Source organism: Balaenoptera ricei, chromosome 6 (assembly GCF_028023285.1).
Source record: "Balaenoptera ricei isolate mBalRic1 chromosome 6, mBalRic1.hap2, whole genome shotgun sequence".
NCBI lineage: Eukaryota > Metazoa > Chordata > Mammalia > Artiodactyla > Balaenopteridae > Balaenoptera > Balaenoptera ricei.
In genome coordinates this window covers 77,772,186-77,799,809 of record NC_082644.1, presented here as the reverse complement: position 1 = coordinate 77,799,809, position 27,624 = coordinate 77,772,186, and the positions used below count along the sequence as shown (strand labels likewise).

General features: G+C 38.3%; 1 protein-coding gene and 1 long non-coding RNA gene across 2 annotated transcripts in view; one reads left to right on the top strand and one right to left on the bottom strand.

Moving 5' to 3' along the window:
* Positions 1-251: 251 nt before the first annotated feature.
* RORB (RAR related orphan receptor B) overlaps positions 252-27,624 on the bottom strand; it is a 48,871-nt gene continuing 21,498 nt past the window's right edge. The window contains exons 4-9 of the mRNA XM_059926670.1: positions 19,608-19,729; positions 18,091-18,223; positions 15,185-15,292; positions 13,558-13,668; positions 10,476-10,588; positions 252-407 (exon numbers count right to left, since the gene is read on the bottom strand). Coding sequence (XP_059782653.1) covers positions 252-407; positions 10,476-10,588; positions 13,558-13,668; positions 15,185-15,292; positions 18,091-18,223; positions 19,608-19,729 — 743 coding nt within the window. The remainder of the gene's footprint in view (positions 408-10,475; positions 10,589-13,557; positions 13,669-15,184; positions 15,293-18,090; positions 18,224-19,607; positions 19,730-27,624) is intronic.
* Positions 4,535-8,397, top strand: LOC132367862 (uncharacterized). Its single transcript, XR_009503872.1, has 4 exons — positions 4,535-4,734; positions 5,816-5,888; positions 7,792-7,901; positions 8,215-8,397. It is a non-coding gene; the product is annotated as an uncharacterized LOC132367862 (long non-coding RNA).

The window sequence follows — 27,624 nt, the reverse complement described above, 5'->3', positions numbered from 1 at the left end:
ATTAAAAAAAAGATAACACCCAGTGTCCTATATTTATATATTTATGGTCATTTCAAAAACAAACAAATAAAAGAGCCCCACTCAGGTGCATATTTACATTCTTCAAACTGTAGCGGTGAAAAATAATTGTATTAAGTGCAGGACATTCCTAATGTTGCAGTAGTGACATTTTCCTTAAGTCTTCATGAACACATTGCTTTTGTCTTAATGGTGCTGCATTCCATGACTATGAGACAGTTCGCTCGTCACCTTCACTTGCAGACGGTGGCACAGTCAGGATTAAAGAGCTCCTTGTATAACGGAGGAAAGAGTGTATTCACTATGTCTGGATGCGATTGCTTAAATACCTGCAGCTTCTCCCCATGCAAGTTGCAAACTGCCGTGATGGTTGGTATCTTGGCTATTAACTGCAGAGTGGAGAGACAGGGAAGGAGACAAAGGGGGAAGCTCATTAGTGCTCTGTCTCCTGAATCAGTGTCCTTCCTGGCCTCAGATGAAGGGAACTGGCTTTGGAAAAAGATGTTCAAAAAGAAAGAAGGCTCACTTTCAGCTTCTCCTTTAGAACAAAACAAACAAAACACCTCCCTCCCTGACTCTCTAATGAGAAAATAAAGAGAAGAAAGCAGGACCAAGCTTCCTAATTCACTGTTCTTATATAAAGTAGGTATGGGAGGTAGTTTAGTTTAATCGTTAGGAGGGGTGCTCTCTCGGCAGGCTGACTGAGTCGGAATCCTGGTTCTAAAATAGCTAAATGGCCGTGTGGCTGTGACATCCTCTATGTCTCAGTTTTCTCATTTGTAAAATGGGCTTACTCATAGCACGTACTTCATTGCGTTGTTGTGTAAACTGAGTGAGGAAATTCGTATGAAAGTGTTAAGAATACTGTAGGCATGAAATACAATTGTTAGCTAATATTATTATCTATCATTTCCCATAGATTTTTTTTATGATGTGAATATCAGATTTTTTAGTTTTGGAAGGTGACAGTGTTAGGAAGGTGTAACCTAAATCATATGAGGTGTAATTCACAACGATCTGGACTGCTTTTCTGTCAAGGTCACTAGCTTGCCGGTAGCTCTCTAATCCTTTCCCACCGTAATGAGTAAAATGAAACCTATATTTAATCAAGGGAGAATTTGGGAAGTCACTGGCACTCAGCTTCCTTAAGGAGGTGTTTCAAAAACTCATGGGAGAATATCCACTTATAATTGTTAGGTTTTGATATATAAGTATCATGTAGAATGTAATTTTTTGAGTTTAAATACCCAGAAGACAGTGTTTTAATAATTTAAAATATCCACAGTTTGTTAAATGCTATATAGGTCTTAGGTTCTGAACAGTTCTAGCTTTTGACACACTTATAATTTCGGAACACTTAGAATCCATCATTTCGTGTCAAAATTGCTTAAAACCAAATGTCATTGTGATCAAATTACTGTGGGAATAAGAAATGTTCTCATATAGATAATACTTTTACAAACGATAAGCTTGATAGTTCATACAGCTGACCAAGGGTACACTTGAAAGTGATGATAAAATAAAATTAAGTAAAACCCATCTAATCACCAATTAGGCTCACTGCGCTCCCTACCCTGTTCAATAATAAGAAACCATTTCAGCCTTTGAAGTAAAGGAGGAAATAGATAATTAGTTACTTTGTGGCTTTTCAAAATAAGAAATTTCCTCTCTTTTATTAACTTTCCTTTCAACAACTAATGACTATATAACCACACTATAAGCAATTTTAAAAATAGCATCAGGATTAGACTTGTTGACATATTCATTAAAGGGATCTAGAACACATAAAGAAGTCTGGGGTTCAGACTTTCTAGTTCCACTGCTATTTAATGATAGGGATAGAAATGAAAAAAGAAATCATGAAATCTTTATAGAATGGATGTTAAATTTTAGACTGAGAATCAGGACTTTCTCTCCAACATTATGAGGTATTTAAACTGGTAGCAGACACTTCTACTAGACACCAGAATTCACAAAACAGTACTGTTGTTGCTTATAATCTGTGGGGGAAGACAGATGAATAAAGTGACCACACAGTCAAAAGCAGACCGAAAAACTGGTGAGTGCCATGGAGGAATGATGCTAGGACAAGTGGTAGATAAGAGAATGCTCTGACTGCTTCAAGGCAGGCACTTCTGAGAAAGGGCCATTTATGCTGGGCTCTGAAGGGAAAGGGAGAGCTAACTAGACGCTGGGGCTGGGGGGTATATAATATGTTCCAGGATCATCGGTGCTGTTAGAACTGAAGGAAGTTCAGCGTCGCTGGAGCCGTGGGTGAGTATGTTCAAGGATAAAACTGGGGAGGCTGCTTGGTCAGATTATGCTAGGTCTCATAGTCTTTGCTACGGTCTTTCGAAAGGTTTTAAGAAAAATTATCAGAATCCCATTCTGAAAGATTCCCTTTGAGTCCAGGATGGAAAGCCGTGTCTTTTCTATATTTTCATAGGTAAAGAGTGTACAAGTGTCCACTTTAACTAGAGTCCCTTGGGAAATTATTCAAGCTTTCTTAACCGGCTGGTTCACACAGAAGGAGACTGCAACAATTTCGGAACACTTCTTGCACATTACAATTCTCCCTGAAATAGCTACTGAACGCAGAGAGACTTTGAAAGCTTTCTATAATCGTCTGCAGTTGAACTGACGATGTGTGGAGCTCTTAAAACATCCAGATGCAACTCTATAATGCTTGTCAATCTTTGATGTGCACGGAACCATTGGAGTGCTTCCTAAAAATGCAGATTACGGCATCCACTCCTAGGGATTCTGTTTCATGAAATCTAGGTGTGGAGCTCAGATTTCATGTTTGAAACAAATATCCTGAGGATGCTGGTGCACTGGGTCCATAGAATAGACTTTGAGAAACACTGTTTAAGAGGTTTGAATCTCATAAATTTACAACTGTTTTTCAAAGTAAATTCTTTGACGAGTAAATTCTTTATCATATTAGAAATAGTCCCGGTAACTGGGTGTCAAGTTAGCTTCTTTTCAGGAGGCCGATAAAAAAGTTATCATATCAAGAGAGGGAAGGTTTCATTTGCTTGCTTCTATTAGTTTGGTGAGAGACGCATAATGAAATTTCCTGAGTTCCCTATGAGACACAAATACTACATAAAGAGAATTAGTCTAGTGATAAAAATATGGGCTTTCAAGCCTGACTGTCTGGGTCTGAATCCCAGACTTGCTATTTACAGCTGTGTGATCTTGGGCAAGTCACTTAACCTCGCAGCTTCCTTATCTGTCATATGTCAATTATGACAGTCCCTATCTCAGAGAGTTGTTGTAAGAGTTAAATGAGTCAACACAAACTATCTATGGAGTGCCTGGCCCATCCTGGCAATATCTGTGTTAGATGTCGTGTGTCATTCCCACATAATGCTTCCCTCAAGGAGAGAAATAGTCAAGGTCATGCTTGTTCAGCCAAATAACATGGAGGGCAAGAAACCAGCTTAGCCGCTAACCAAGCACCCAAAATTGAGTCTCTGTATATTGTGGGTTAATGCATGGGGAAAATCAGCCATTTACTTGTATTGAAATGAAAAGCAACATCATATCGATTTTCATTTTCTTGTAGCAATTAAAGTAAGTTGCTCATTTAGTAAACTGTGATTCATAAAGTAGAATTCTATGTATTACAATTCTTAAAGCAGTTTTCTGCTCCTTTAGAGAATGGGTGGTTGAAAAATTAAATGTATAAGAGGATGGCCAAAATCATTCCACAGTTGTTCATTTATTGGAAATATTTAACCACGCGTTTGGTTTGGGAAAGTAAATATGGACTCCTGCTTCTTTCCTTCCCAAAACTAGGTTTAAGAAAGTCTGGTTCAGGATCTAGTTCCCTCTTTTAGAGGATTTCAATCCTGTCCCTGTCGCTCATCTGTAGAATGGGTTGAATGGTGACAAATGCTTTTTGTTATAGAGCATTGGGACCACTTGAGCAAAGAACACCGAAAAAGACAAAGAGCTTCCCCAACCTCTGTGCTCTCAGGAGGGGCTGATTTCAAGGCATCCAGTTAGCTGTGGAAACACAAGTGCTGACAGGGGCACCCATCACTCTGGAGGCACCATGGGCCAGGAGGCCATGAGGAAGCAGCGGCAGCACTTGTCAGAGCCCAGAAGGGCCTGGTGGGGGAAGCATCAGGCAGTCACTTCACTTACTGCTCATTAATATTATGTACTGCAGCTGGGGGACCCCCAAGTCAAAGGGAGCTCAGAGCAGCCTCAGCAGCAGTTAATGGCTCAACAACTTTTTAAACAGCTGGGGTGGTGATCCAGAAGCACTTGGAGATGGAGGGGGTAGTCGATTTCAAATCATCATGAAATTTCTTCATGTTTAAATAATCCCCATAGCAGGAGTAGACAGACGGTCTATAAAAAGGCATTTTCACACTCATCTCTCTCTTATGATAAACATGTCTTGTAAGAAGAAAGCTTTAACTTATACCTACAGGGGTCTACAAGAAGAAAAAGCAGCTGTTGGAGAAGAGATAATAATCCTATGCTTCTTTCCAGAGGGTGGTTTTATGAGAAAACCCACAATTTTATAACTGGTACATTTGATGTTGGAAGAATGGAACATGCAGAGGAGAAAACTAAGGATTGTGTTCATGTGGGCTTCCAGGCCATCAAGATGCCCTCCAACCTGAAGCAGGAAGTGAACAATGGCTTGATCAATGTGGAAGAAACTTCAGAAGCACTGATAAAGACAGGACACATTAAGTGAGGTTACATGCATCCATTTCTCTTGTCCACTCACTTCTTTGTTTGTTTGTTTTTGGCTGTGCGGCATGCGGGATTTTAGTTCCCCGACCAGGGGTCGAACCCGTGCCTCCTGCAGTGGAAGCACGGAGTCCTAACCACTGGACCACCAGGAAATTCCCCACTCACTTCTTTTTTGGGTTTTTGTTCAGCTAAACCCAGACACTTGGCCTAGATTTCTAATACTAAATTGGAGATATCTGTTCAGGTCACAGCCCTCTCGCACCATCTTTACTCCATGCTGGCATCCACGCTGTATGGCATGTTTTCTCAGGCAATCGCTGACTACAGTGGAAGTGGACATTTGGTTTAACTGGGGTTGGAATTTGGAATCAGACGGAGAGCCAGCAAGTTACTTTCTAAATGTAGCAGAAACTATGAGTGACCTAAGGAGCTAAGAGCTACCCATATTTCAGGGAAGCAGAGAAAACTGGTGTTCAGAGAGGGAGAAGAATGAAGTAGATACATAAAGAGAGATAAACTTGTGAGATGGAGAATTCTGAAGGCTTCCTAATTCCTTGTCGTAGTGTTTCCTGAATGGGGGCTGAATTTTTTGCCTTAGATGAGATTTCTCTCCATTAGTTTATTATTTTCTTTTTGCTTTACCTGGTGTGAGTTGGTTCCTGTTATGTGTAACCCAAGAGCCCTAACTAATACATCGACTTGCAACTTGATGAGTGAGGAGAAACATCAAAACCTCTCTTCTTATTATAGACCATTAGTACGATGGACAACCCTTGAAATTTCTGGGTGTTGGACCTGTAGTGTATGCCAGCAAACTATAAATAGCTAAAATGGATTGAAATAATCTGCTCTCTCACAGGAATCCCTCAAGGAAACCGCTAAAGGGCCAAGACCATGTGTTATTTGCCTTTCCCTTCTTTGCATCTGGCATACAGTACATACTCAATATACATGTAGGTTGAAGTAGAAAACTATTCCGTGAGAGAGCTATGTTTCTTGAGTGTCGATTTGGAATTTAAAAACTTGGATGATCTATTGAACTGTTTTTTATAATGTTGACTCTTGCATTATTTTACAGTGTATATACCATGTGAGGAAACCTGAGCAGGGCTTCTGGAGTGCCCAGTTTTACACGGGCAGTGGTTACACAGGTATGTTAACTTTGTGATGATTCACTGAACTAAACACTTACGATTTAGGAACTTCCAGCATGTATGTTATACTTTAAGAAAGTATAGAAAATTTAAATATAAAACAAATTCCTAACCAAATATGAAGGGGAATGAGGAGGCTCAGACCACAAGGCCACATCATCTGAACTAGGACCCCTTAAGTGCTGACTGGACAGACTGTGTTGTTTAAGATTAAATTGATGAATCCCTAGGCCCACCTACTAGGAATTCTAATGTGACACCTAGTGTCCTGAACGAAGAATAAGCAGGCTTCAGGCATAAACATCCCATTATTAATCATGACATAGTCTCTTTAGATCTCACTGAGCAAGCAATGAAAATCAATGTAAATGACCCTTGGCAGTTTTCACTAATCTCTCAGTCAGTGCTTGCTCCGTAGATCCTATCTATAAGTCCACATGGCTGGTTTTTTTTTCTAAATCTGTATCTTAATGGCACTAGTAAAGTGAGTGACCAGGAGTGATTTCTTTCAGGTAATATTTCAATTATAAACGTGTAAAATAGGGCTGTGTAAGCCTTCCCTCTTCTAAGCTTTTATTTAGTGACCTGGTACTGTTACAGTAGAAAGACAAATTCCCCTTGTTGATGATGCAGTTTTGTTATTGTTATGCTAGAAACGGAAAGCCTGATGGGAATGCTGACCCCTGGACGCAGGCTTTATAAACAGTGTGTGCTTCACAGCTTTGGGATTGGAATATCACCCTAAATTCAATTACCATAGTACTAATGGAATCTGCAAGACTTGTAGAAATCCGTCTACTTATTCACTTAGAGTAGCGGCAGAACATCTAAAGAGTCCATAAAACTCGCACGGGACGGAGCACTGGAAGGCAGAAGAAGACATCAGAAGGAACCTTTGTTTTTCTCTTTAGAGTCAAAGAATATTATACTGAAGGGAAGTTAACGACCAGCCAGGCCCACCTCCTCATTTCGGAGACAAGAAAACTGAAGCCCAGAGAACAGATGGGCTGCCTCCCCCAGTCATATGGCTTAAAAATATATATGTATACATGCATATACATATACACATACATTCTATACATATTACATGTATATGTATTTTTTTCCACGAGCTTTAGTGAAAGTGACCAGTGTTACCTCATTTCCTTGCTTCTCACATCCAGGATCCAGCCAAATCTAACTATTATTCATAGCCTGCGTATACCTTATACTTTCTCACGTCTATATCATTGCCCCCATCACTTGGAATGTCATACTCCACCTCCCTAAACCCCTAACTTCCATCTTTTGAAATAGTCATCATTCATGAGTGATTAGCTCAAATATACCCATTTCTTGGATAAACATTTCCCTGCTGAAACAAAACTTCTTCTGTCCACAGCAACTACAACAATAGCACTTACATACTATCTGAGATGAAGCATGCGGCTTGCTTATGTTTGATCTCATTTAGTCCTTAAAATAACCATATGACATTGATACTATCTTTAATCACATTTTACAAATGAGGAAACTGAGGCACAGAGAGGTTAGGTCCCTTGTCCAAGGTGACTAAGCAGCCAGTGGTTCTGATGGTTTATTATAAATATGTTCCATGTTACCATTATGGTCATGAGGAGAGGAAACTAGACTCTTTAATAGGGTTTTTTTTTTACCCCAAACAAACAAACAAACTGATTAACATATAGGGGTTGAGACCTTCTAGTTAATGGATAAGAATTCCTGAATTTCAAATCTTCCCTAGGTCCAGGTTTGGTCAAAAGTATAAGGCATTGCTACTTGAACTTTAATTTCAGGAAGTGGGCCTGCAGAAAGTGTGTTGGAGACAGTTTTTTTAGGATGAAATCTAACGACTATGTCTGAACCCTGCACCTCACCTAAGTCTGCTCCACCTGTTCAGGGTCACACTGGTCGGTGGCATAAACAGTCTTTGCACACTGCACAGAAGGCAGATCTACCCCACCTACTGAGGATGTAACCTGAACCGCTGGACTTGAATGCAACAGTTGGGTATGTGCACATTTTTCTAGAGATAAGTTTCATGATGTGCGCCAGATTCCCCAGAGGGGTCACTGTTTTAGAGGCGTTGTGGAGGCAGAAGAGCTCCATGATTATGAAGGAAAAGAAGAAATTTCTGAAAAGATGAAAAGAATCTGTGGGAGGGTAGAATAGTTTTTCTTAGATTTAAATAAAGCTATTTATTCCTTCTGGGGAGTGTGGGTTTGATGAGAGGGTGTCCCTATATGTCAATGGCACCATTGTCCTTAAAGTATTAAAGCAGTCAGAACTCAAGAGACTTGTCTCACCCTCTTCCCTTCCCCAGGACACGACAGTTGAATCTGAGACTTAGACAAATGGAGTGACTTATGCAAAACCACACGGTCCAGAGCTGGGATAAATGAGAATCCAGTTCTCATTCCTTTTCATGGTCCCTCCACATTAGTTCACAGAACATCCTATCAAAATGATGACTGTTACAGCAAAGGGTCCCCACAAAAACTCAATAATCCACACATGATCAGTGGAAGCAATGCTTTGTCATCTGGCTCCAGTGAGTTTTATATAAGAAATAATCCTCTCTAATGCTTTCTCTGATTCCCAGTTTTGCAACATTCTCTTTCTATAAGAAAAGAATTGAATGGATGTTAACTAGACTTACTGTGGTGTTCATTTCACAATATATACAAATATTGAATCATTATGCTGTACACCTAAGGCTAATATAATGTATGTTAATTATACTTAAAAAAAACTTAAAGAAAATAATTGTATACTTTTCCCACTGAGGATGGAGAAAAGAGAGTTAAACTGACTTTACTTGGTGTTTTAATTTTTTTTCTTGCTATTAAATATCTTTCATCTTCAATTTCTCTGTCTCCTTTCTACCCCAAATACCTCAGACCACCACCAGGATACCAGGTGGTTGAAAATGGTATAAGCATGAGAGTTGCTCTCTTGGGAAGTAATAATCACCGTGTCACAGTGTGTTAGAATTTATGCAGTGGAAATATTTCATTTGAACCTACACATCTCTATAGCAGTAAGAAATTATGATCTTCATTTTAGAGATGATGAAACCATGGTTTTCTGACACGAAGATGATCCCCTTAAGCAGAATAGCAACAACTTTTGTCTAACTCTGGATTTTATAAAGTTCTTAATTTTAGGGTGGTAAATATGGGGACCAAAGTCTTTGGGAGATCCCAAATGCAGGAAACATCCTCCCTGCCCACATTAACTAACCAGATGTATTTATGCATATATGCTATGGAGCAATTACAGAGACAGATGCGTACATCCACATTACTGTCTTTTCTGCCCAGTGTATCTGAAGTTTTGCTTATGTATGTAGAAGTTTTGCTCTTACCTGGGAGAAAACTGAGGTGTGACGAGCAGGAGATTTGTCCTTGCCCACATGATAAGTGAAAAGTTGCACCAAAGAGAACTATCACTCTACAGTGTAGAAATGTTCTTCCTAGTGATGCGTTAATTTTAACAAAATGTTACCATAATGAAGCAGCAGATTTAACTCATGGAGGTTTTTTATAGCAGTACTCTGTATGTGCGAAGTAAAATCTGATAGTATCTCTAACAGAGTCTTCCCCCCTTTTTTAAAATAAAGAACTTCAAGAGCAGAGTGGGAGGGTTTTAATGATAAAAATATAAAGAGTAGGATTCCTATCATCTTTAACTAAGGATAGGCTCCATTTCCTAGTTGTTTAACCTCTAAAAAAATTCCAATTCTTAAGAAATTTAAGATACTTTAGAATCTAAAATAACACTGAATATCATCAGAAAATTCCTTTGTCCTCTTATGATCATTTTACTTTGGTAAACAACTTTTCTCAGTATTCTTCTTAAAGATCACTATTTTTAATTAAGTTGAATCACGAAATGGATAGCATGGCACATGCATTTTGCCCCTGAGATACTTCATTTTGAAAGAATCCCAGAGTAGAGCTGAAGAGATTAGAGTTGAAGGGAAATTGACAAGACATCAGTCTAATCTCTGACTCTGGGTAGGACTGTCATTTACAACATACCTGAAAGGAAACCAGGCAGTATCTATAAGAATACGACCAATGACAGGGACCTCACTCCTTCACACAGTGGTCTACGCTCTGTTCCCCAATTCTCGTCATTTTATAGTTCTTCCTCATTTTGAATAAAAATCTACCCATTCTTTTGCCTGGACCTGACACAAAGTCTCCTATTTCTTCACATATGATTTTTGAAGACTTGTTTCCTTGCTTCAAGCTTTTGTTCTTCAAAACAAAAGATGTGTCTTTGATTTGTCCTTTGATTTGTCTTCCTCTACCTGTGGCTCAGATCCATCAGTATCATTGATTTGTCTTCCTCTACCTGTGGCTCAGATCCATCAGTACCATCCTTCCCTACCAAAGTCATTGTCCTCTCAATCTATTATAATTTCCTAGTCTCCCTGTTAAAATGTGCACCTCAAAATTTATGCAACCTTTGGTAATCTTCAGAAATTGTTGCTGCTGAGAAATGTCCCGTGCTTTATGTGACTAGCCCTCTTCAGCTCACTGGGCTCTTTCAGTGACATTGGGTCTGAGGACCTACCTTTGCCAAGGTCTCATCATCCAGGTGATTCTTCTGAATCACATGTTGAAGTGCAAAATAAATTTTTTCCTGAAGCTTCTGGACCTTCCTTGGTTCTATCAGCCAGGCTCGGTCTGACAAAGGAAAAGAATGGATAAGGAGGGGACAGAATGTAAGCTTTGTTGTATTTCACCTACATATATATAAGTGCTGAGTATCAGACCCATTTCAAATTAGTTCCAAATTGCTTCTGAAGACATGTAATTATTTTTCTAAAATATTTTATAAGCAATTCTATGATGACAGTAATGTATAATACAGTGACATACAGAATCAGGGTGGAGGTAAAGACACAATGGTTCAAAGAAACTCCATGTGTCTTATTGTCTGTGACAATTTACATCTCTTACTCTTTCTCTGGACATATGCTTAGATTTTCTTTCAAAGTGTAAGTTAATGATTTGTGAAGAAATGAATTATAGAAGTGAAGAAAACCTATTGTAAAGGAGTGTTTTTGGAATTCGGAATCTCCCTTCCCTTTTATAAGCTAAGTTATAATTTATATAGCATCAACATGAATCAATTAAAAAATTTAATCCTGAGTCCTCTTTTTCTGCATTGAATGTTTAAATAATAGATAGGATAATCCCTCCTTTCCTTTAGCCTTTCCCACTTTCCTTTCTTTTTTCTTTCCTCCCTCCCTCCCTCTCTTTGTTCCCTGCTTCCGTCCTTCTTTCTTCCTAGACGCTTTATACCATGGTGACAAAATTCAGCCCAGTGTCAACGCCTAAGGTTGAAACTTCAATGAAGAGACACCTAGAGTCTCCAAACGCTGAACAAATACTCATGGAAAAGAACTTGGACACGATCCTTCTGAACACGTTCAGGTCAGGTGAGAAACTCGATTCTGTAATCCTAGACAGGGCCAGGACAAGTCTAGCCAACAGTTAAGCAAACCCTTACGTAAGTGAGCACAAAAGCCTTCAGTGACAATTGTCAATCAGAATACATTAAGTTCCCCTGCCTCTCCCTTCCCTAAACTATCTGGAGCTGAATAGACAGTAACTATTATGGCAAGAACTTGGGCGGAAGGGTGGGGTCTGGCATGCGATGGAGCCTACACAGGCTGGAATACTGTCTTTCCTCTCTTTTTGAATATGGCACTAGGCCAGGGTGGCAAACAAGGTATCTTGGAGTTGCAGAAGCCTCTGAGTGTGGGTCTGTGACCGGGGCTGGAAGATTCCCCACTGGGTAGAATAAGCTAAATATCATGCTTCCAAACTCCGTGGAGTTTGATGGCTTTAGCATTTCTTCCTAGAAAAAGGCTCATAGTTCAGCTGATTTCTAACTCATAAGAAGCAGGCTTGCCTTCCAACTGGGGCAGTTATCTTCATGGATTGTTTAGATTTGATATACCATGTCTTAAATATTTGCTGCTGGGAATTTACTGACTTGTCACACACATACCTACGAGGACAGTGACTTTTGTAATGCTTCCTTTGATGAGCCAGGAACCAGAGTGAAACTACCTCCCTCATCATAGACTCAAAGGCTTAGAACTAATCTTCAACTGAACTATAATCAATGGGAGCAATCAAATGCAATGAGAAAACGGTAGGAGGAAAATTATTTGGCAAGTGGTTGCTACCAGAAATAAATATTGCTTGTCACTTCTTCCTTTTATCTTTGTGCTGCCAAGTCTGGGAAACTTTCTAGGGTTAAAAAAAAGAAAAAGGAAAAGGAAAAAGCCTGGAGGAACAGCTTGATTTTAGACAGAGCCACAAAAGAAACTGTTAGTGATGATATGCCAATTGATAACTAATTTCCATTTTTGATAAAGTAGTTAAATAAAAGAAGCAAATTTAAAAAATCCTCATAAAATTTATCCTCATACAAATCCTCATAAAATAAGTAAATAAAGCCTAACAGATACAACGTGTGAAGGCCGTATTATGGGTAGACATAGCTAGAGTGACATGTCAACATGTCCCATCACAGGGAAGAGTAATTTCTTCCAGCCTCACTGAAAAATGTTAGGTATAAGAAAAGATCAAGTCTCTAGAGATAAACGGTTTATAGAAGGAATGAGTCTCTTGACCATAAAAATGACCAGGAATGTGTCTTTCTTTTCATAGAGAACTGTCAATAAAACTCCTATTCCTTGACCCCAAATCTAACTGAACAGATGACTGAATGAGCAACTCTGACTTTTCATTCTGGTTGAGCCATGCATTTATTAGGATTCCATACATTTTCAAGCCAGCATATACTTTTAAAAAGAATTTCAATGGCTATAGTGCTATTTGATCTATAAATGTCATACCTTACCTTCTTTGAAAACTTTTTGCTGTTTACTGCATTTCAGAGCTAGACGAGGTCTTTATTATTATGAAGCTCAACCCTCTTACTTTACAGGTGAGGAAACTGAGGCTCTGAGGGGTCAAGTGTTTAAGATCACACAGATACCTGGTGACAGAGCCTGTCCTAGAATGTCTACCACCACATCAGAGAGTCTTCCTTTACCAGTCTTTAGTAAGAGCCATTTTTTTCCTCTGCTGTCCTTACCTCCTTTTAAAGCTTCTAATATTGCATAAAAAAAAAAAGAGGCATTTGCCTGAAGTGAGAACGCCAACATTAATTTGGATAGAAAAACCAATGAAAGAGATATTTAAAGAGGAGAAAATATATGCTTTACTTATTTTTAGTCTCTATGCTGGTTTGTTCATTCAGGTATATTTCTACTAAGTCTCACCTAACTGGACATTTTTGTCTATGTCCTTTATTCTTAAAATCAAAGTAGAACTTAGTTATAACTCAGGCCACTATTTGTCTTCATTTATCTGTTAAGAAATGATTATGCTTTTCTGAATCTGGAGTCACCCTTACCACACATCCTACTCTTGCATTTGGGACAAAACTGATATTTAAATTAACCTGAGGCTACTTTCCTTTGAATTGTCCAAAAATATCACAAGCTTGCTAAAGAAAATATAGTTCTTTTAAAGTTTCTTCAGAGCACCTTGGCTTAGGTAGATGCAATTCATGTTAAAGATAGCAAAACAGTTTCTTTTTTTAAAAAGGTAAGGACCTCAGACTTCCCTACCTGGAGATATCAGAACAGCAGATGAGAACAAAGCAATCTCTTCTTCAGTCAGCTGCAAGGAACACAAATTCTTTGCAAAGTCAAATGCTTCATTCACTAGGTCATCAGAACCTATAAAAGAAAGCAAATTAAATGAAAATACTTGAACAGAATGGGACAACAGTAAGAAAAGTCCCATAATCAAGAAGTTATTCAAGGATTTGCATACTAGGCACACAGAAAAAATATTTCTAAGTTCCTGACCATAACAAATGATTTAGTGGTAAGTATAGAATGAGAAAATTGGGCAACATCTTGACCAGGTAATGAAAGTCAACATTACCAATGAGGGGCAGATAGAAATGGTGTGCATCCATTGTAATATCCAACCGGGAATATATAACCCCAATCTAATCTTGTAAGTTTGAAATTAGCTCCAACTAAAAAATTTTAAATTAGTGATTTGGGGATCCTTTAGCACAGACATAGCATTCATAGAAAACCTAAAACATGTATAATGGGCCATGAGCTGTCAGTCTTAGTGGCACTTATAGGATGTCACTGGCAATGTAGGATGTCCAGGGGCCTCAAGCTAAGCGAATGGAGATGAAGTGACTTTCAAATTTGGTAATTTCCTGGAAATTCGATTGAGGAGCAAACATTCATTTATGTTTACCTTCTAATGAATGACTCGCAGGTCAGTTGCTTAGCCATTGTGAGTTCTGGCAAAATAATGCTTCATCCCTATACGGATCCTTGGTAAATGTTTATTTTATGAAGCTGGAAATATACCCAAGTTGCTTGCCAAGGTTTTTCCTCCTTTCTTGAAAATCTAGCCTTGGAGATGACATGGATGTGTATCAGCTGCAGGAGGGAAACACTGCCGGCCCCGGTGGATTTGCCATTGGCTGCCATATCAACTGACAGCACAAAAGGTGAAAGGGCAGTGGCCTTCTTTGATGTCCGTGGGCAGGATGTGGAACAAATGGCACTGTCAATTGTTAAAACCTTTCCTGGCACCAGCCCATCTTTGCTAACGTTCTTATCCATGCCGTGCACTGATGACTGGATGTGAATGACACACTTCCAGAGACCGACTCTGTCCTGCCCTCCCACAAGAATGGTCTGGGGATCATTTTGGGCTGGTCGGCAGCCACGCTATCTGTGCTCCCAGAACTTCATGAATTAACGGAGAAAGTCACTACCCTGGGTGCGAAACAAATGAAAGAGCTCCTCTTTTAAGCATCTTAACTAATGATTATAAATTTGCATAAGAAACTTAAGAGGTCACCCATGGACCACCAGTGGTCTACATAATATACTTTGTGAAGCAGTAAGCTAGAAGGTAAAAGAAAAACTGATCCTACAAAGAATGCCTAGAACGCATCCCAGTTCTTTAGAATTAGTTTTTGTTGATTTCTGAATGAAGCATGTTGGTGTCAACAGGGTCCACGTTTCTTTCCTTCCTTTTATATTTGGAGGCACAACTGTAAAGTCAGAGGAGTTAGATGAAACACTGGAGGCTCCCCGAGTCCAACCCTTATTGAATAATGAGATACTAAGTCATGTTAGAGAATCAAGGCATTTCTTTTAGTGGAGAAACTGATGGTAGTTAATAAAATTGTGTCATCATCAAAGGTGAACTCACCTAAGGCCTTGAACATTTGCATTCCTCCATATTTTCCTTCAAACAGAACAGTGTTGTTTAATGGGTTGAAGGCACGGCACATTCTCACTAAAACCACTTCCAAGCAACCTATGAGAAAAAAATTTCAAATGCGTGTGTGTGTGTGTGTATGTATATATATATATATATATATATATATATATATATATATATATATATATATACACACACACACACAATATATATATAAAGAGGTTACTACTGCATATAGGTCAAGAGACTTTAAAAAACTTTAAAACACACACATAGACACATAGACACACACATTCAGAAACACCTCAAGATTCCTTCCCAAGTAAAAAAGAACTATGTTAGAAATAAAGCTCTCTTGACGTCTATGTGAGGAATTAAAGACAAAATATACTTTAAAGGTGACTAAAATGAAGGGCCAAAACATTTTCTTCAGAAGCATACTTTCCCCCCTATTTTTGACTGATAATGAAGTTAGTTTCAACTCTTAAATTCACCGGTGATGATAAGTGGCCCAGAAAGGAAATTTGCAGCAGGCAAGTTCAGTCTGTTAACTTTTGTAGAAGTTTTGCTGTTGGGGAAACCTGTTCTCTGCCTCAGTTTTTAACACACTGCATGTATATTTCTGCATACAATGAATTCAATAGGGACACCTTCAGGATGTTTCTTGAGGGTACCATTTATGTCCTGGTATCTTTGAAATGAGGGTTTCTTGGTCAAATAAGTTTTGGCAAAAGGCTGAACATTATCCACTCCAGGGAGTTATAATCAACATTCACAGGTCAAAGGCTGTTGAAGTCCCAACATGAAGGAGTTTGTTCAACCCTGATGAACCTAACATTTCTGAGTTCTCTGTTAGCCCAGTGGTGGCAGGACCTTCATCTGCAGCCATAGGCAGTTGTGGTTATTGTATTCACTGTTATATCTCCATCACCTAGAAAAGTCCCTGGCACATAGTAGGTGCTTAATAAATATTTATTAAATGAATTAGTTCACTACCTTTGTTTTTCCCTCTGAACATTTACTGACATCCTGAGCAAGTACTGCAAAGTTTCTCCACATTTTGGAGAAATGGGCTTTTGCCCCACAGTGTGTTGGAAGGTGACACCCAGGCTCAGAAGTCAGAAATTTGCATGAGAACATCATATAGATGATTTGGCTACACCCATGTTGTACCCAACTGTACCCCTGGTGCCTTGCTTAACGCTGCCATGTATATTTATGTCTGTGTTTTATTTCTTTGTTCTGCTGATGTATCTGCTTTCCCTCCTATGTCACCTTAGCATAGGGGCTTACGCATAAGAAGGAATCTGAAAATATTAATTGAAGTAATGCTTTTCTGAGAAAAACAATAATAGGTACCATTTATTCACTATCTACAATATGGAAGGCACTTCCCTTGACCCCTTACATTCTTCTACATTCCATGTCTCCTACACTTAAACCCAGGTGGACCTACATGACTGCCTTGACTAACAGGTGCAGTGGAAGTAACCCTATGGGACTTTTGAAGCTAAGTCAGAAAAATGCTACACACTTCTGCCTTGCTCTCTTGAAATGCTAACTTTTGAAACCTAGCAACCATGCTGTGAGAAAGTCCAAGCAGTCGGTGGAGGATAGGAACTGAGGCCCCCCTGAGCCCAAAGCCTTGACTGAACTCTGGGCTGTCAACCAGCACAAATTGCCAGCCATGTACATGAGCCAGTATGCAAGTGGGTCCTCCTGCCCTCAGTCAAGTTGCCTCAGTGAACACCACAAGCCATCCCTTGCTAAGCCCTGCTCAAACTGTAGCTTTGGAAGCAAAATAAATGATTATCATTGTTTGAACTAAGTTTTGGGATTGTTTTTATCCAGCAACTAATACATCAAGTTAATGTTTGAGTCAAGATTGGCACCAACTTTAATCATTTGGTAAAGAAGCAGCAGCAACTTAGAATAATTATTTTATTTGGCTCAAGTTCAAAAGGCAGCTTTTCTCCACACCTCTTTTTGTACAGTAGAAACTAACACAACATTGTAAAGCAACTATACTCCAATAAAAATTAATTAAAAAAAAATAAGCCAGCTTTGCCAGATACTGGCTATGTGGTATTGAACACAGCCCTTCACTGCCCTGAATCTTTGCTTCCTCTTCTATACGATGGAAATAATTACTGAGCACACGAGATTAAAAGAGATGTCACAGGTAAACATAAACATATATATGTATGTTATTGCATATATATAAATTATGTTATTATTATTTGCTATAGCCCAGGACCATGAAGGTTCACATGAACACCATAGTGGTTCTTATTTTCTATTTTCAAAGGGGGCCAAAAAAGACAAATACATTTTTTTCCTGTTTGGATAATGGCAGCTGCAAGGTCAATCATGTGCAAAGTTTCCTGAGTTGCTTCCTAAGTGACTGTGCGTGTGTCAGAGAGTGTGAGGGAGAAGTGGGAGGAAGGATTAGAGCAGAGTGAGTTTCTCCCGGTGTATTCTGGCTGCAGGCTATCCTCATTAAAATGACTGGAAATGACCACAGAGGCAGAGCTCAGCTAGCCTGGATTCTTTTCCCCCCCCCAACAGAAGGCAAGTAGTACATTTTAGAGCCAGCTCAGCAATTCAGCCACCTTGACACGCTAATTACTAGCACTGCCTGTCAAGCTGGGTATCTCAACCTCCACAATTAATAGCTCCACTTTCAATAAGCAAAATTGTATTTGACTTCAAAGGGGAACTGAATGACTATCAGGGCATTTTTATTACTGAGAGTTTCCTTTGGGAGTTGGCTGACAGCGTGGGTGGTAAAAATGAGCTACATGTTGGATGGAGGATTTTCTAGAACTAACAGCAAGCTAAGGGTCAACCACATCCTGGTCTAAAATAGGCCCCCCATGAATCTTCTTGCTTACCTGACTTCAGAAGTAGGATTTGATCATTTTGACAGAGTTCCATGAAGCCTGTTATTCGCTTTGCAAACTCTACCACATATTGGATGGCGTGAGTGATCTGGATGGCACATTGCTGCCACAGTGCTTCCCTGGACTTCAAGAGAGAAAACACAGAATGTACATGGAGCAAAGAACAACTTGGAGACTCAGTGAAATACTCAAGGTTGCCCTAACTGGCGCTTACCTGTCACTTGGGGTCCATGGTAGGAATTTACCCACCTTTAGAAGAGAGGCAATATTTTCTAAGATATTGCTTTGACCTGTTTGAACCTTGATACACTGCAATTATCAAAGTAATGAGGCTAAAATAATGGAAATATTGCAACAGTACAAAAAGATAGGCATTTATAGTTTCTTTATTATTTTGCCTCCTTCTCCTCACCTAAACAAACTCAAGCTCTTAGTCTATTTTGTAAAATCAAACTCTTACACTGAGGAATAGCAATTTCATTCACAGGCTTCCATAAAATTATTTCCACGTGTACCTGACAGACACTAAATCTGTAATATTTTTATGTTGTGTTCTTTTCCCAGAACTTATGGAGACTGCTTTTTGGTACAAAAAAAATTTCAAGGGAAAAGACATCAAATCAAATCACTCTCTTAAGTAATATAGAACCCTGGAAATGTATTTTGATCCTTGGGTTATTTTCTTTGGAATGGGAAACATAAATCCAAGTTATGTGTTAATTCTGTTTTTTATTGACCATAACAATACCTATGCTTTTGTCTCCTTATTCATATAAAAGTGGTAACATTTAATTATTCCACTGGAGAAAAATCAGTATGTTGTAGTCATATATTTAGATATAGATACATTTATATATTTTATTAAAATTTCATTTACTGGTAGGTTTTGTGATTATGGATCTCAATCCTGTAGAAAATTAATGTGAGTCAAAACAACAACAACAAAAACAGCAACAAATTCCTTCTCTTAAAACCTTCTCTAACGGACACAAAAATAATCAAAATAGTAACAGTAAAAATGTAGGGTGAGTTGTCCCTTTTTCCTTTGGTCCTTTTTAAACATGTAGGGCAAGAAAAAACATTCAGAATGCGTTGTTGCGTATCTTTGTAGCGTAAGTTTGCAGCTATTATTCCTGCTATGACTTTTTCAATTGCTCCTATTCCTTGCCTGGCTGCAAGAAACCACTATGAGATGTCCTAAGATCACCTGATGTGGGCACAGTCTCCCCTGTCACTCAAATAGGGCAGTGGCTTTCAGTCGGGGTCGTTTTGCCCCCCAGTGAACATCTGGCAACATCTGGAGACATTTGGGTTGTCACAGCTATGGGTGAGGGGCTGCTACTGGCACCCAGTGGGTAGAGACCAAGGATGATGCTAAACATCCTCCAATGTGCAGGGCGATCCTTACAGCAAAGAATTGTCCAGTCTGAAACGTCAACAGTGCAGAGGCTGAAAAAGCCAGAAACAGAGAAATCACAGAAAAACTTTCCTGTAGTTTCCCAGAGTACCTTGCTTTGATACGCTTTAATTTCTTCATACGTGTGGATCTGCCACGCCAGCTGGTGTAGCTCCTCCATGGTGTATTGACATGTCTCCAGATGGGACTTAATGATGTTCTGTGCAATTCGATCTATGAGAAAGAATATCAGTTTGAGGGTTTGTGAATAAAATCCCACTCTGTGGAAAGAAACCTGCTGTTAATGTGTTTCCTGTAGGAATGCCTTTTGGAGATACTCCAATTGTATGAGCATGTCTTTAACATTACTATCTATTTGAAAATCTCCAGATAAACTCTTTATTGCTTTTTTTCAATTTTCAGTCTTTTAATCAAAATTAACTGCCTTTTCCTCCTCTTTTTGGTCACAAAACTGGGGTCTTAAAGTTGTAAAGTGTTCAAATAGATATTTATTTTTAAAATAAATACAAATTACCATGTACCATGTTTCTTGATTTTTGGCCTGAAAGTCCACTCACAGTCTTGTAACACTTGTCACACTGTAACAGTCAGTGTAAACTCCAAAAACTTTAAAATATTTGGAAAATCACTAGATCCCCAGTGTTTATCTATCTCAGAAAGGAGGAATTGAAATATAAATGTTTTGCTTATATTTTAAAAAGGGAGGATTAAACAATAATCTAAAAAAATAGTTTTCTATAGAGGAAAGAGAAGAGAATGGGGGCACAGGGATAGAAGCCAGACTTCTCTGATGGTATTATTTTTGTAGATTTGACTTTGGAACCATGTAGATATCTTCCATAAATAATGTGAGAGGGAGATGAAATGATATGGACTCATGAGGTGATAATTTTGAAGCTGGGTCATGAGGGCCCTTATATTCTTCTTCCAAATTTTTCATAAGATAAAATGTTTCCCTGAAAAAGTTAAAAAAGAGCAAATGGTTTTATTCATAAAAAAAGTAGAAATAAGCACAATCAATTTTGGGGGGCCATTTATTCCAAATGGGTTGTATTTAGTACTGTATCTTAAATATCGATTATTTTGGGTTTCGAGGTATGGAAGTTGAGTGATAGAACCAGACATAAGAGCTCTCCTTAACAACCTGCAGTGAGTCCCCCGAAGTTGGATAGAGCTGGCAGAAGGTCCCCTCATAATCCCCCCTCTGCTATTTGAACACATGAAGGTGAAATTGAAATTGAAATTGAAATTCTGTACTTAGGAATTCTGTAAGTGGGATGTGAGTAGAATGAAGATGACCAAATTTTCTGCCTGGTAACTGCTCTTGGCTCATATAGAAATGGAGTTTTTCTTGTGTTTCAGGTGGTGCCATTTTAAATGCAATTTCTGTTCTTTCTAAATAGCAATATTTCATTTCTCCAGGATAATTCTCAAAGCAGTACTTAGGTACCGTTTTCTTTTTTTACCTTGCTAAGCTTCTGGTATATATGGAGTGAAATAAATTGAGTTTTAGTAATATAGAGAATAAAAAATGTAAGCTTAAGCTTCTAATGAACCTTCAAAATAAAAAATCTCATATATCCATTGCCTGGCACATTATAAACACTGAATAAATGGTAGCCACGATTGTCATTATTAGGACATTCTACATAGTTTTTCATCAGGGAAGGAATCTGACCACCCAGTGGAGATGAAACAGAGCTATTTAATTTTGGAATCAGTGCTACTGAAGGAGGATATTTCGATATTTATTAGAGTTATTCAATCAGAACTATAAACTAATGGATGTAGAAGATGCTACAAAATGCTAACTTATGATTATGGCTATGCTCTATTGGATTCAGCATTGAGCGTTTCTAGACTTTCATTGCTTATCATGCTATAAAAATCCTTTCTTTGAAAAATCCTATATTCAAAAATTTATTGAACATCCTCCTATGTTGTAAAAAAAGGGCAGGAAATATTCTATACATCATATTAAAATAGATTGGTATGTCATGGTTCATCATTTTTCAATTTCATTTGGGCAGTCTAATTACTTAGACTCTTAAAAAAACATATCTATTCCTCAGTAGGTATATAATGAAAACATAAGATTTTTATGGCTCTATAGTTTTCAAACCTTTATCTTCTTGGTGTAGTCTGTTTTCATTTCAAAGATATACCGATTTGTCAGTAATTTACAGGCTTCAGGGTTTATAAGCAAAATTACAATTGCACTCAAAATTGCACTATGAAAAACTTTTTTTATCTGTTCCTTTACAATATCTCCTGAGAATTGCTGGCCAAGGTTTAAGAATTCCCTGACCTTCTGCCACCAAAGTTTAGGGTTCTATGGGGTATGAGGAGTGGACGTAATAAACATGTGGGCAGATTAAGCAAAATTGAAAGTTAAGTCCACATGGATGCGTTAGGACTCAGCTCAGATGGCCATTCCTGGAGGTTTCCCTGCTTCCCTGTGTCCTCACATAGAAGGGCCAGCTGCCATTACACTTTAATTCCACCCCCAACTGAACCTTTATTCCAGTCAGACTCCCACTGAGCTTATTTGAATGGATGTTTCTACACCCTTCCAGATTGTGAGTTCTTCAAGAGACGGACTGCAGAACCCAGCATAGTGCCTTCATATATTCATTCACATGTTCACAAATACTTTTTGAGAAGCTATTATATACCAAGTTAAGGTACAGAGTTTAAAAACAGACATTTTCTTTTCTTAAAAGGATCTTATAATAATATCATGTCATATCATGACGTAACAAATGCCCTGAGCTATTGTGGAAGCCCAAAGAAGAAAGTAACTAACTCAGTCTGAGGAAGGCAGAAAACTATCCACAGAGAAGATGCCTGTTGACCTGGGTCTGAGCAGGAATTTGTCACATGAAGAGAAAGACGGACCTCAGGCAGAGGGGATGATGAAAGGGCACAGAGAGAAAACTAGCTCTGAGCTAGATAACTGCTGACATTAAACTTTACATCTTTACAATCCTTACCTTTTACAAACAATTTCCCTTTGACTGAGGAAAAAAGTGAGGTTCAGAAAGAGTGAGTGACTTTAGACCCATTTTTACAGAGCTAACAAATGGAGTTGAAATCAGCTCTGTCTTTTCCAGCAAAAAGTCTGTAGTGTTTGCAATACAGAGTGCATTGAAGAGATGGGGAGGAAGGGACTAGGGATAGACACTGTGACTGGAGATGCAACAGCTGCGTAAGCATGGCCATGGAGTTTGGATTTTACCTTGTAGGCGATTAAGAGCTAGTGGAAGCTGTGAAGCAGGAGGGTGACATGGTCAGTTTTTTGTTTTAAAAGGGTGACAATGGCCACGGCAAAGAAGACGAGATGGCATTAAGGAGTAAGTGAGATTAATCAGGCTGTTGTGAAAAACACAGACAAGATATGAGGAGCTTCTAGAACAGGTGAGAATGACAGAGACAGAGTGGAGGGGCTAGATTCAGGAGAATTCTGAAGGAGGAGGCATAGGACCAGCAGGGTGTGTGTGTGTATGTGTGTGTGTGTGTGTGAGAGAGAGAGAGAGAGAGAGAATTAAATATAGTAGGTACTCAGCCAATGTTGAGTTAGTAAATATAATGTTGAAAATATCCATCCATCCATTTGTCCCCTCGTTTTCCGCTTTATTTGACAAAGGATTTTAGAAAGCTAAGACTGACCCTTTGTTTGATGATCTTAAAGCCTAAGCACTCATGATGGCTTTAACATTAAACATGGGCAATTATTTCCCATACCCTTGTGGTGAGACGTAAAAGGCAGATCTCTTTTTGAGATAAGACATATATCAATGAAAGCTAAGACACAGTAGCAGCAGTAGCAGGAGTGATCCTTCTCCACTTCCTTTCACGGGTCTGCAGTGCAAAGGTGAGCCACGTGCAAAAACCGACTTGACCCTCTCAAGGCTCAGGCCTGGGGGTCAGTACACCACACAGTAAAGCTAGACTTGGTCCCTCGGGAGCAAGGCCTGAAGGCTCATTCTGTCGATTAGAAAGATGCATGAACATCAGAGGAGATGGTCTGCTTGGACTGAGAGTCTGCAGTTGTGAAAAGGGGAGAAGGATTTAAAAAGAAGGGACAAAAGGGAGAGACAATGAATACAGTATGCAAAGTTCGTGCTGGGAGCCAAAGGAACTTTCAAGAGTCCTTGCCTGGAAAAATAGAAAAGGTAATAGTAAACGCTGTCATCTCTAGGGACCAACCACATGAGAAAGTCCAGACAAAAAGACTGAGGTAAAAGAACAGGGGATATGGAATCTTTCTGGGCAATCGCACACCCTTCATCCGTTTCCCTGATTTGGATTGCAGTTGCTTCTCAGAGCCCAGTTTTGGTCGGATCCTTTAACCAGCTTGGGCTGCAGAAAGCACATGTTGAAGAAGGAGTCAGCACGCACTGTGCTGGGATAATGGGTGCAACAGAAATATGGCCCTGATGACTGAATAATGGGAAATTCTACCACCTTCAGAGGTGACGCCCATGGACTCTACACTCTCCTTTTCCTGAGACCAGGGATGAGGCTAGAGATTTCTTAAGTGGACCTGAAAATGCAGCTATATCGCCTCAGTATTTCAGATTCTGTATGTATCAGTGAGACAGAGCTTTGTCCATTTCACTAAGAGTATGTGGGCTGTTTGATAGTTAATAAAACAACATCAAGGAATGAGAAAAACAATTTTATATACTCAGTCCAGTCATTCCTTTTCAATCATGATGAGGGGAAATGTAAACACTGATGCTGGCAAGGGAAAACTGGGTGTGTAATTATAGGTTAATAGTAAGTCCATGATCCTTATTTTCTGTTTGTTAATTTCATGAAAAATATCCTGCTCTCACTTTCTCTTGCATCTCTTTTTTTCCCATAAAATTGCTGTTTTATTTTTAGACTTTGACCCTTATACTATTCTTGAAGGAAGGCTTATTGGAACCCAAGACTTATAACTAATTAATAGAATTTGTAACTTCATGAGATAGAAATGACATGTGATTCAAATGAAAGAATAATCCTAGAAATCTTTAAAATAATTGATATAGAGATATGTTTTTGGCACAGGTTGTGGTGATGGTTTCATGAGTGTATACTTATCTCCAAACTCATTAAGTTGTAAACATTAAATACAGACAGATTTTTGTATGTCGATTATATCTCAATAAAGAGGTTTAAAAAATAATTGATATAGGCAAATATACTTTATCATTTTTGATGAAAAATATTGAAAAATATTGTTAAAATTGTTACACTTCCCTAGAAGCTTTAGCGGTAATCTTAAATCCACTTATGACAGGCAATAAGAAGAGAGAAATTAAATTTTTGAAGGGAAAACTGGAATAAAATTGATGGCAATTCTCAATAGTGTGTGCAAAAATTGTAGAACCCTGGGGCTGGAACTAACCTCCTTCCTTCATTTCCAAATGGACTGTATCTAAATAATTCCAGAAATTAGTTGGGTCTCCTGTCTCTCTCTGAAACTTTGGCTCCCTCCCCCGACAGTGATCCTCATCAATCATCACTGTGATCTGTGGAATAAATCAAAGAAGTAGGAAGGAAGTCCCTCCTTAAGGTATTTACAGGTGGTTGAGAGGTGCATGATATGTGTAAATATTAATAATATTTTGTGTAAATTAATTGTGTAAAAATAATATTTTGAAGTAATATTAAAGAAATATATGAAAAATAAATTTTGTTAAGTATTAATTCATATAGAAAAGCAAAGTCTGAAAAGAAGTCATCTAAATTGCCTAGTACTATGTAGAAAAAAGGCTACATCTGCTTATTTTGGTGAAAAGTAAGTAAACTGACAAGTAAGGTGACAATTTCTTGTTTATAACTGTAATGCTATAAAATGTGGACCAGCTTGCAGCTACTAAAATAGCAAGTGACCTTCTGCAGCTCTGATTTCAACCACTCAGCGGGTTTTTTCCACCAAAGGGGCTTATTTTAGCTCTCACTAGACATTTCAGCAAATGGCGCTCTCCAAAGGCTACAGTGTCTCAGACACGGATTGCACGGGTGGTTTCATTAGAATCCCACATCCTGGGAGCGGGGAAAGTTGAGTATATCTTTAAAAACTGCTGCTTTCAGTGTTATTACCAAGAGCACCCGTGGCCCAACTGTATCAAGGCGAGAAAGCTGAGACTCAAAGCTATATATAGCACTAGAGGGGGCTGCATCTGAAGTCCCTAATTCTTTCTCCTCCCCCTCCCTTTTTTTTTTTTTCCTCATGAGAAAGGACGGTTTCTTCTTGGTGAACTATACCCCCTATTCATTTTCCTCCATAAGGGATTTTTTTTTTTTAAACTTGGAAGTATTCTTCTTATAATACTATATCTCAGCCTCAATCAAAATGATTAATGAATTTTTAATTTATCACTTGCCTTAAGGATCTAGAGAACTGCTCAATTCTCTGTTTAGTTTATACTACTAGTGTGAAAGGGGAATTCTTAGGGGATTCGCTTTGAATTAATGGCAGGATATCTCTATGGACTTGCTCAAGGCAAGTTTTAAGTGCCTGCATTAGGTTTTCAGAATATCAAGATTCCTCAGAATCCACACTCTGCGGCAGTAACTCTAATATATTAGAACAATTGATTTAACGGTGAAACATTTAACCAAGTGTGCATTTTGTCTTTTTGACAACAGACTACCAGTTTTATAAGTTTTTGGTCATTAAATAGAACAAGTCTGCTGGTTAGTGTGTAATAGATGACTGTCAGAGAGGACAATGTTACTTTCGAGAACTTTCTGATTTTTCTAATCTCTATTTAGAGATGATTATTTTGGGGGCATAAATAGAATTGTGCTACCAGCATAGAAACATCAATATTTAAGCTTAAAACAGCCATCTATTAGTGATCCATAGCCTCAATAGGGAGGTAATATTTTCAGCATTTAAGTTCTTCAAATTTTTTAAAGAAGAATTTAGGGCCATAAAGAACCCATAACTTATTTGTTGGCTCAGTTTCAATGTCCAACCACTCATTACTCTTTTACCAGTGAATCAGGAAAGCTTCTGGTCTCCTTTTCAAACAAATTCTATTGCCAATTATTACATCAGAGAATGGCATAACTGATTTTTACTTCATGTAGATCTGAACCAAAATGTTCTTAAAGTGCTTCAGAAAAATACATTAACAAAATATAAGATTGTTATTAACTATAAAAATGATGAAAATGTGATAAAACACAACTCAATAAAATATGAACACAGAGAAAAACAGTGAAAAAAATCAGATTAATACTACAAGTAATAATATCTGGGAAAGGACTGAATGAACAGATTAATAAATAAAATGGTTAAAATCTTATCAAATTTCAGGAAGTTCAGGTGAGAGCATTTTAATAGGAAGTAAGAAAATGGAAACTAAAGCAGAAAGAAAAACTGAAATAATCCATAGGGCATTTGTATTTAAGCAGAGTATATCCAAAGGAAAAAACATCATACACAGCAAAACAAATTAACTATCTACGAGGGTGCCTTCTTAATAATTTAATAATGGAAAGCTGTCTTGGATCACAAGTGTTTTGTTTCATTGCAATAGTGCATGTCTAGTTTTGGGGAAATTACAGTTCCCTTTCTTCAAACTAGCTAAGAAAATTAAGAATATATTATAAAAACATTACCTTTTGAAGCTAACTTTCATAGTAAAAGACCTCCTTCACAGAACAATCAGAAAAGATCAACATACTTCAATGCCTTAGAATTGGTGCGTTTTAAGGAAAGCAGCTTGTAGGATGGAGGAAGCCAATATGAACCCATTGAGCCTTTTATTTCATGCCCTTTGGGAAGTCACTTAACATTTTAAAGTCTTAGTTTCTTTGGGTTTGATTTTCTATCCATAGAAAGATTTGGTAGCAGTGATATTTTCTAAGGGCTGTATAAAAGCATGGCGACTTGAGTCTAAGGGGCTAAATAGGAATTTCTCTTCCTTTTGACTCAGGAGGGAGAAGTCTTGCAGAATTACAGAAGGTGAGAGTACAGCTCACAGTCTTAAAAGTACTTGAAGTGTCTTAGAACAAACAAAAACAAGATAATCTAGAGCCCATGAAAATATTTCCCTACTCTCTTTTAAAAAGTACACCTCCACACATTACCCAAAGGACAC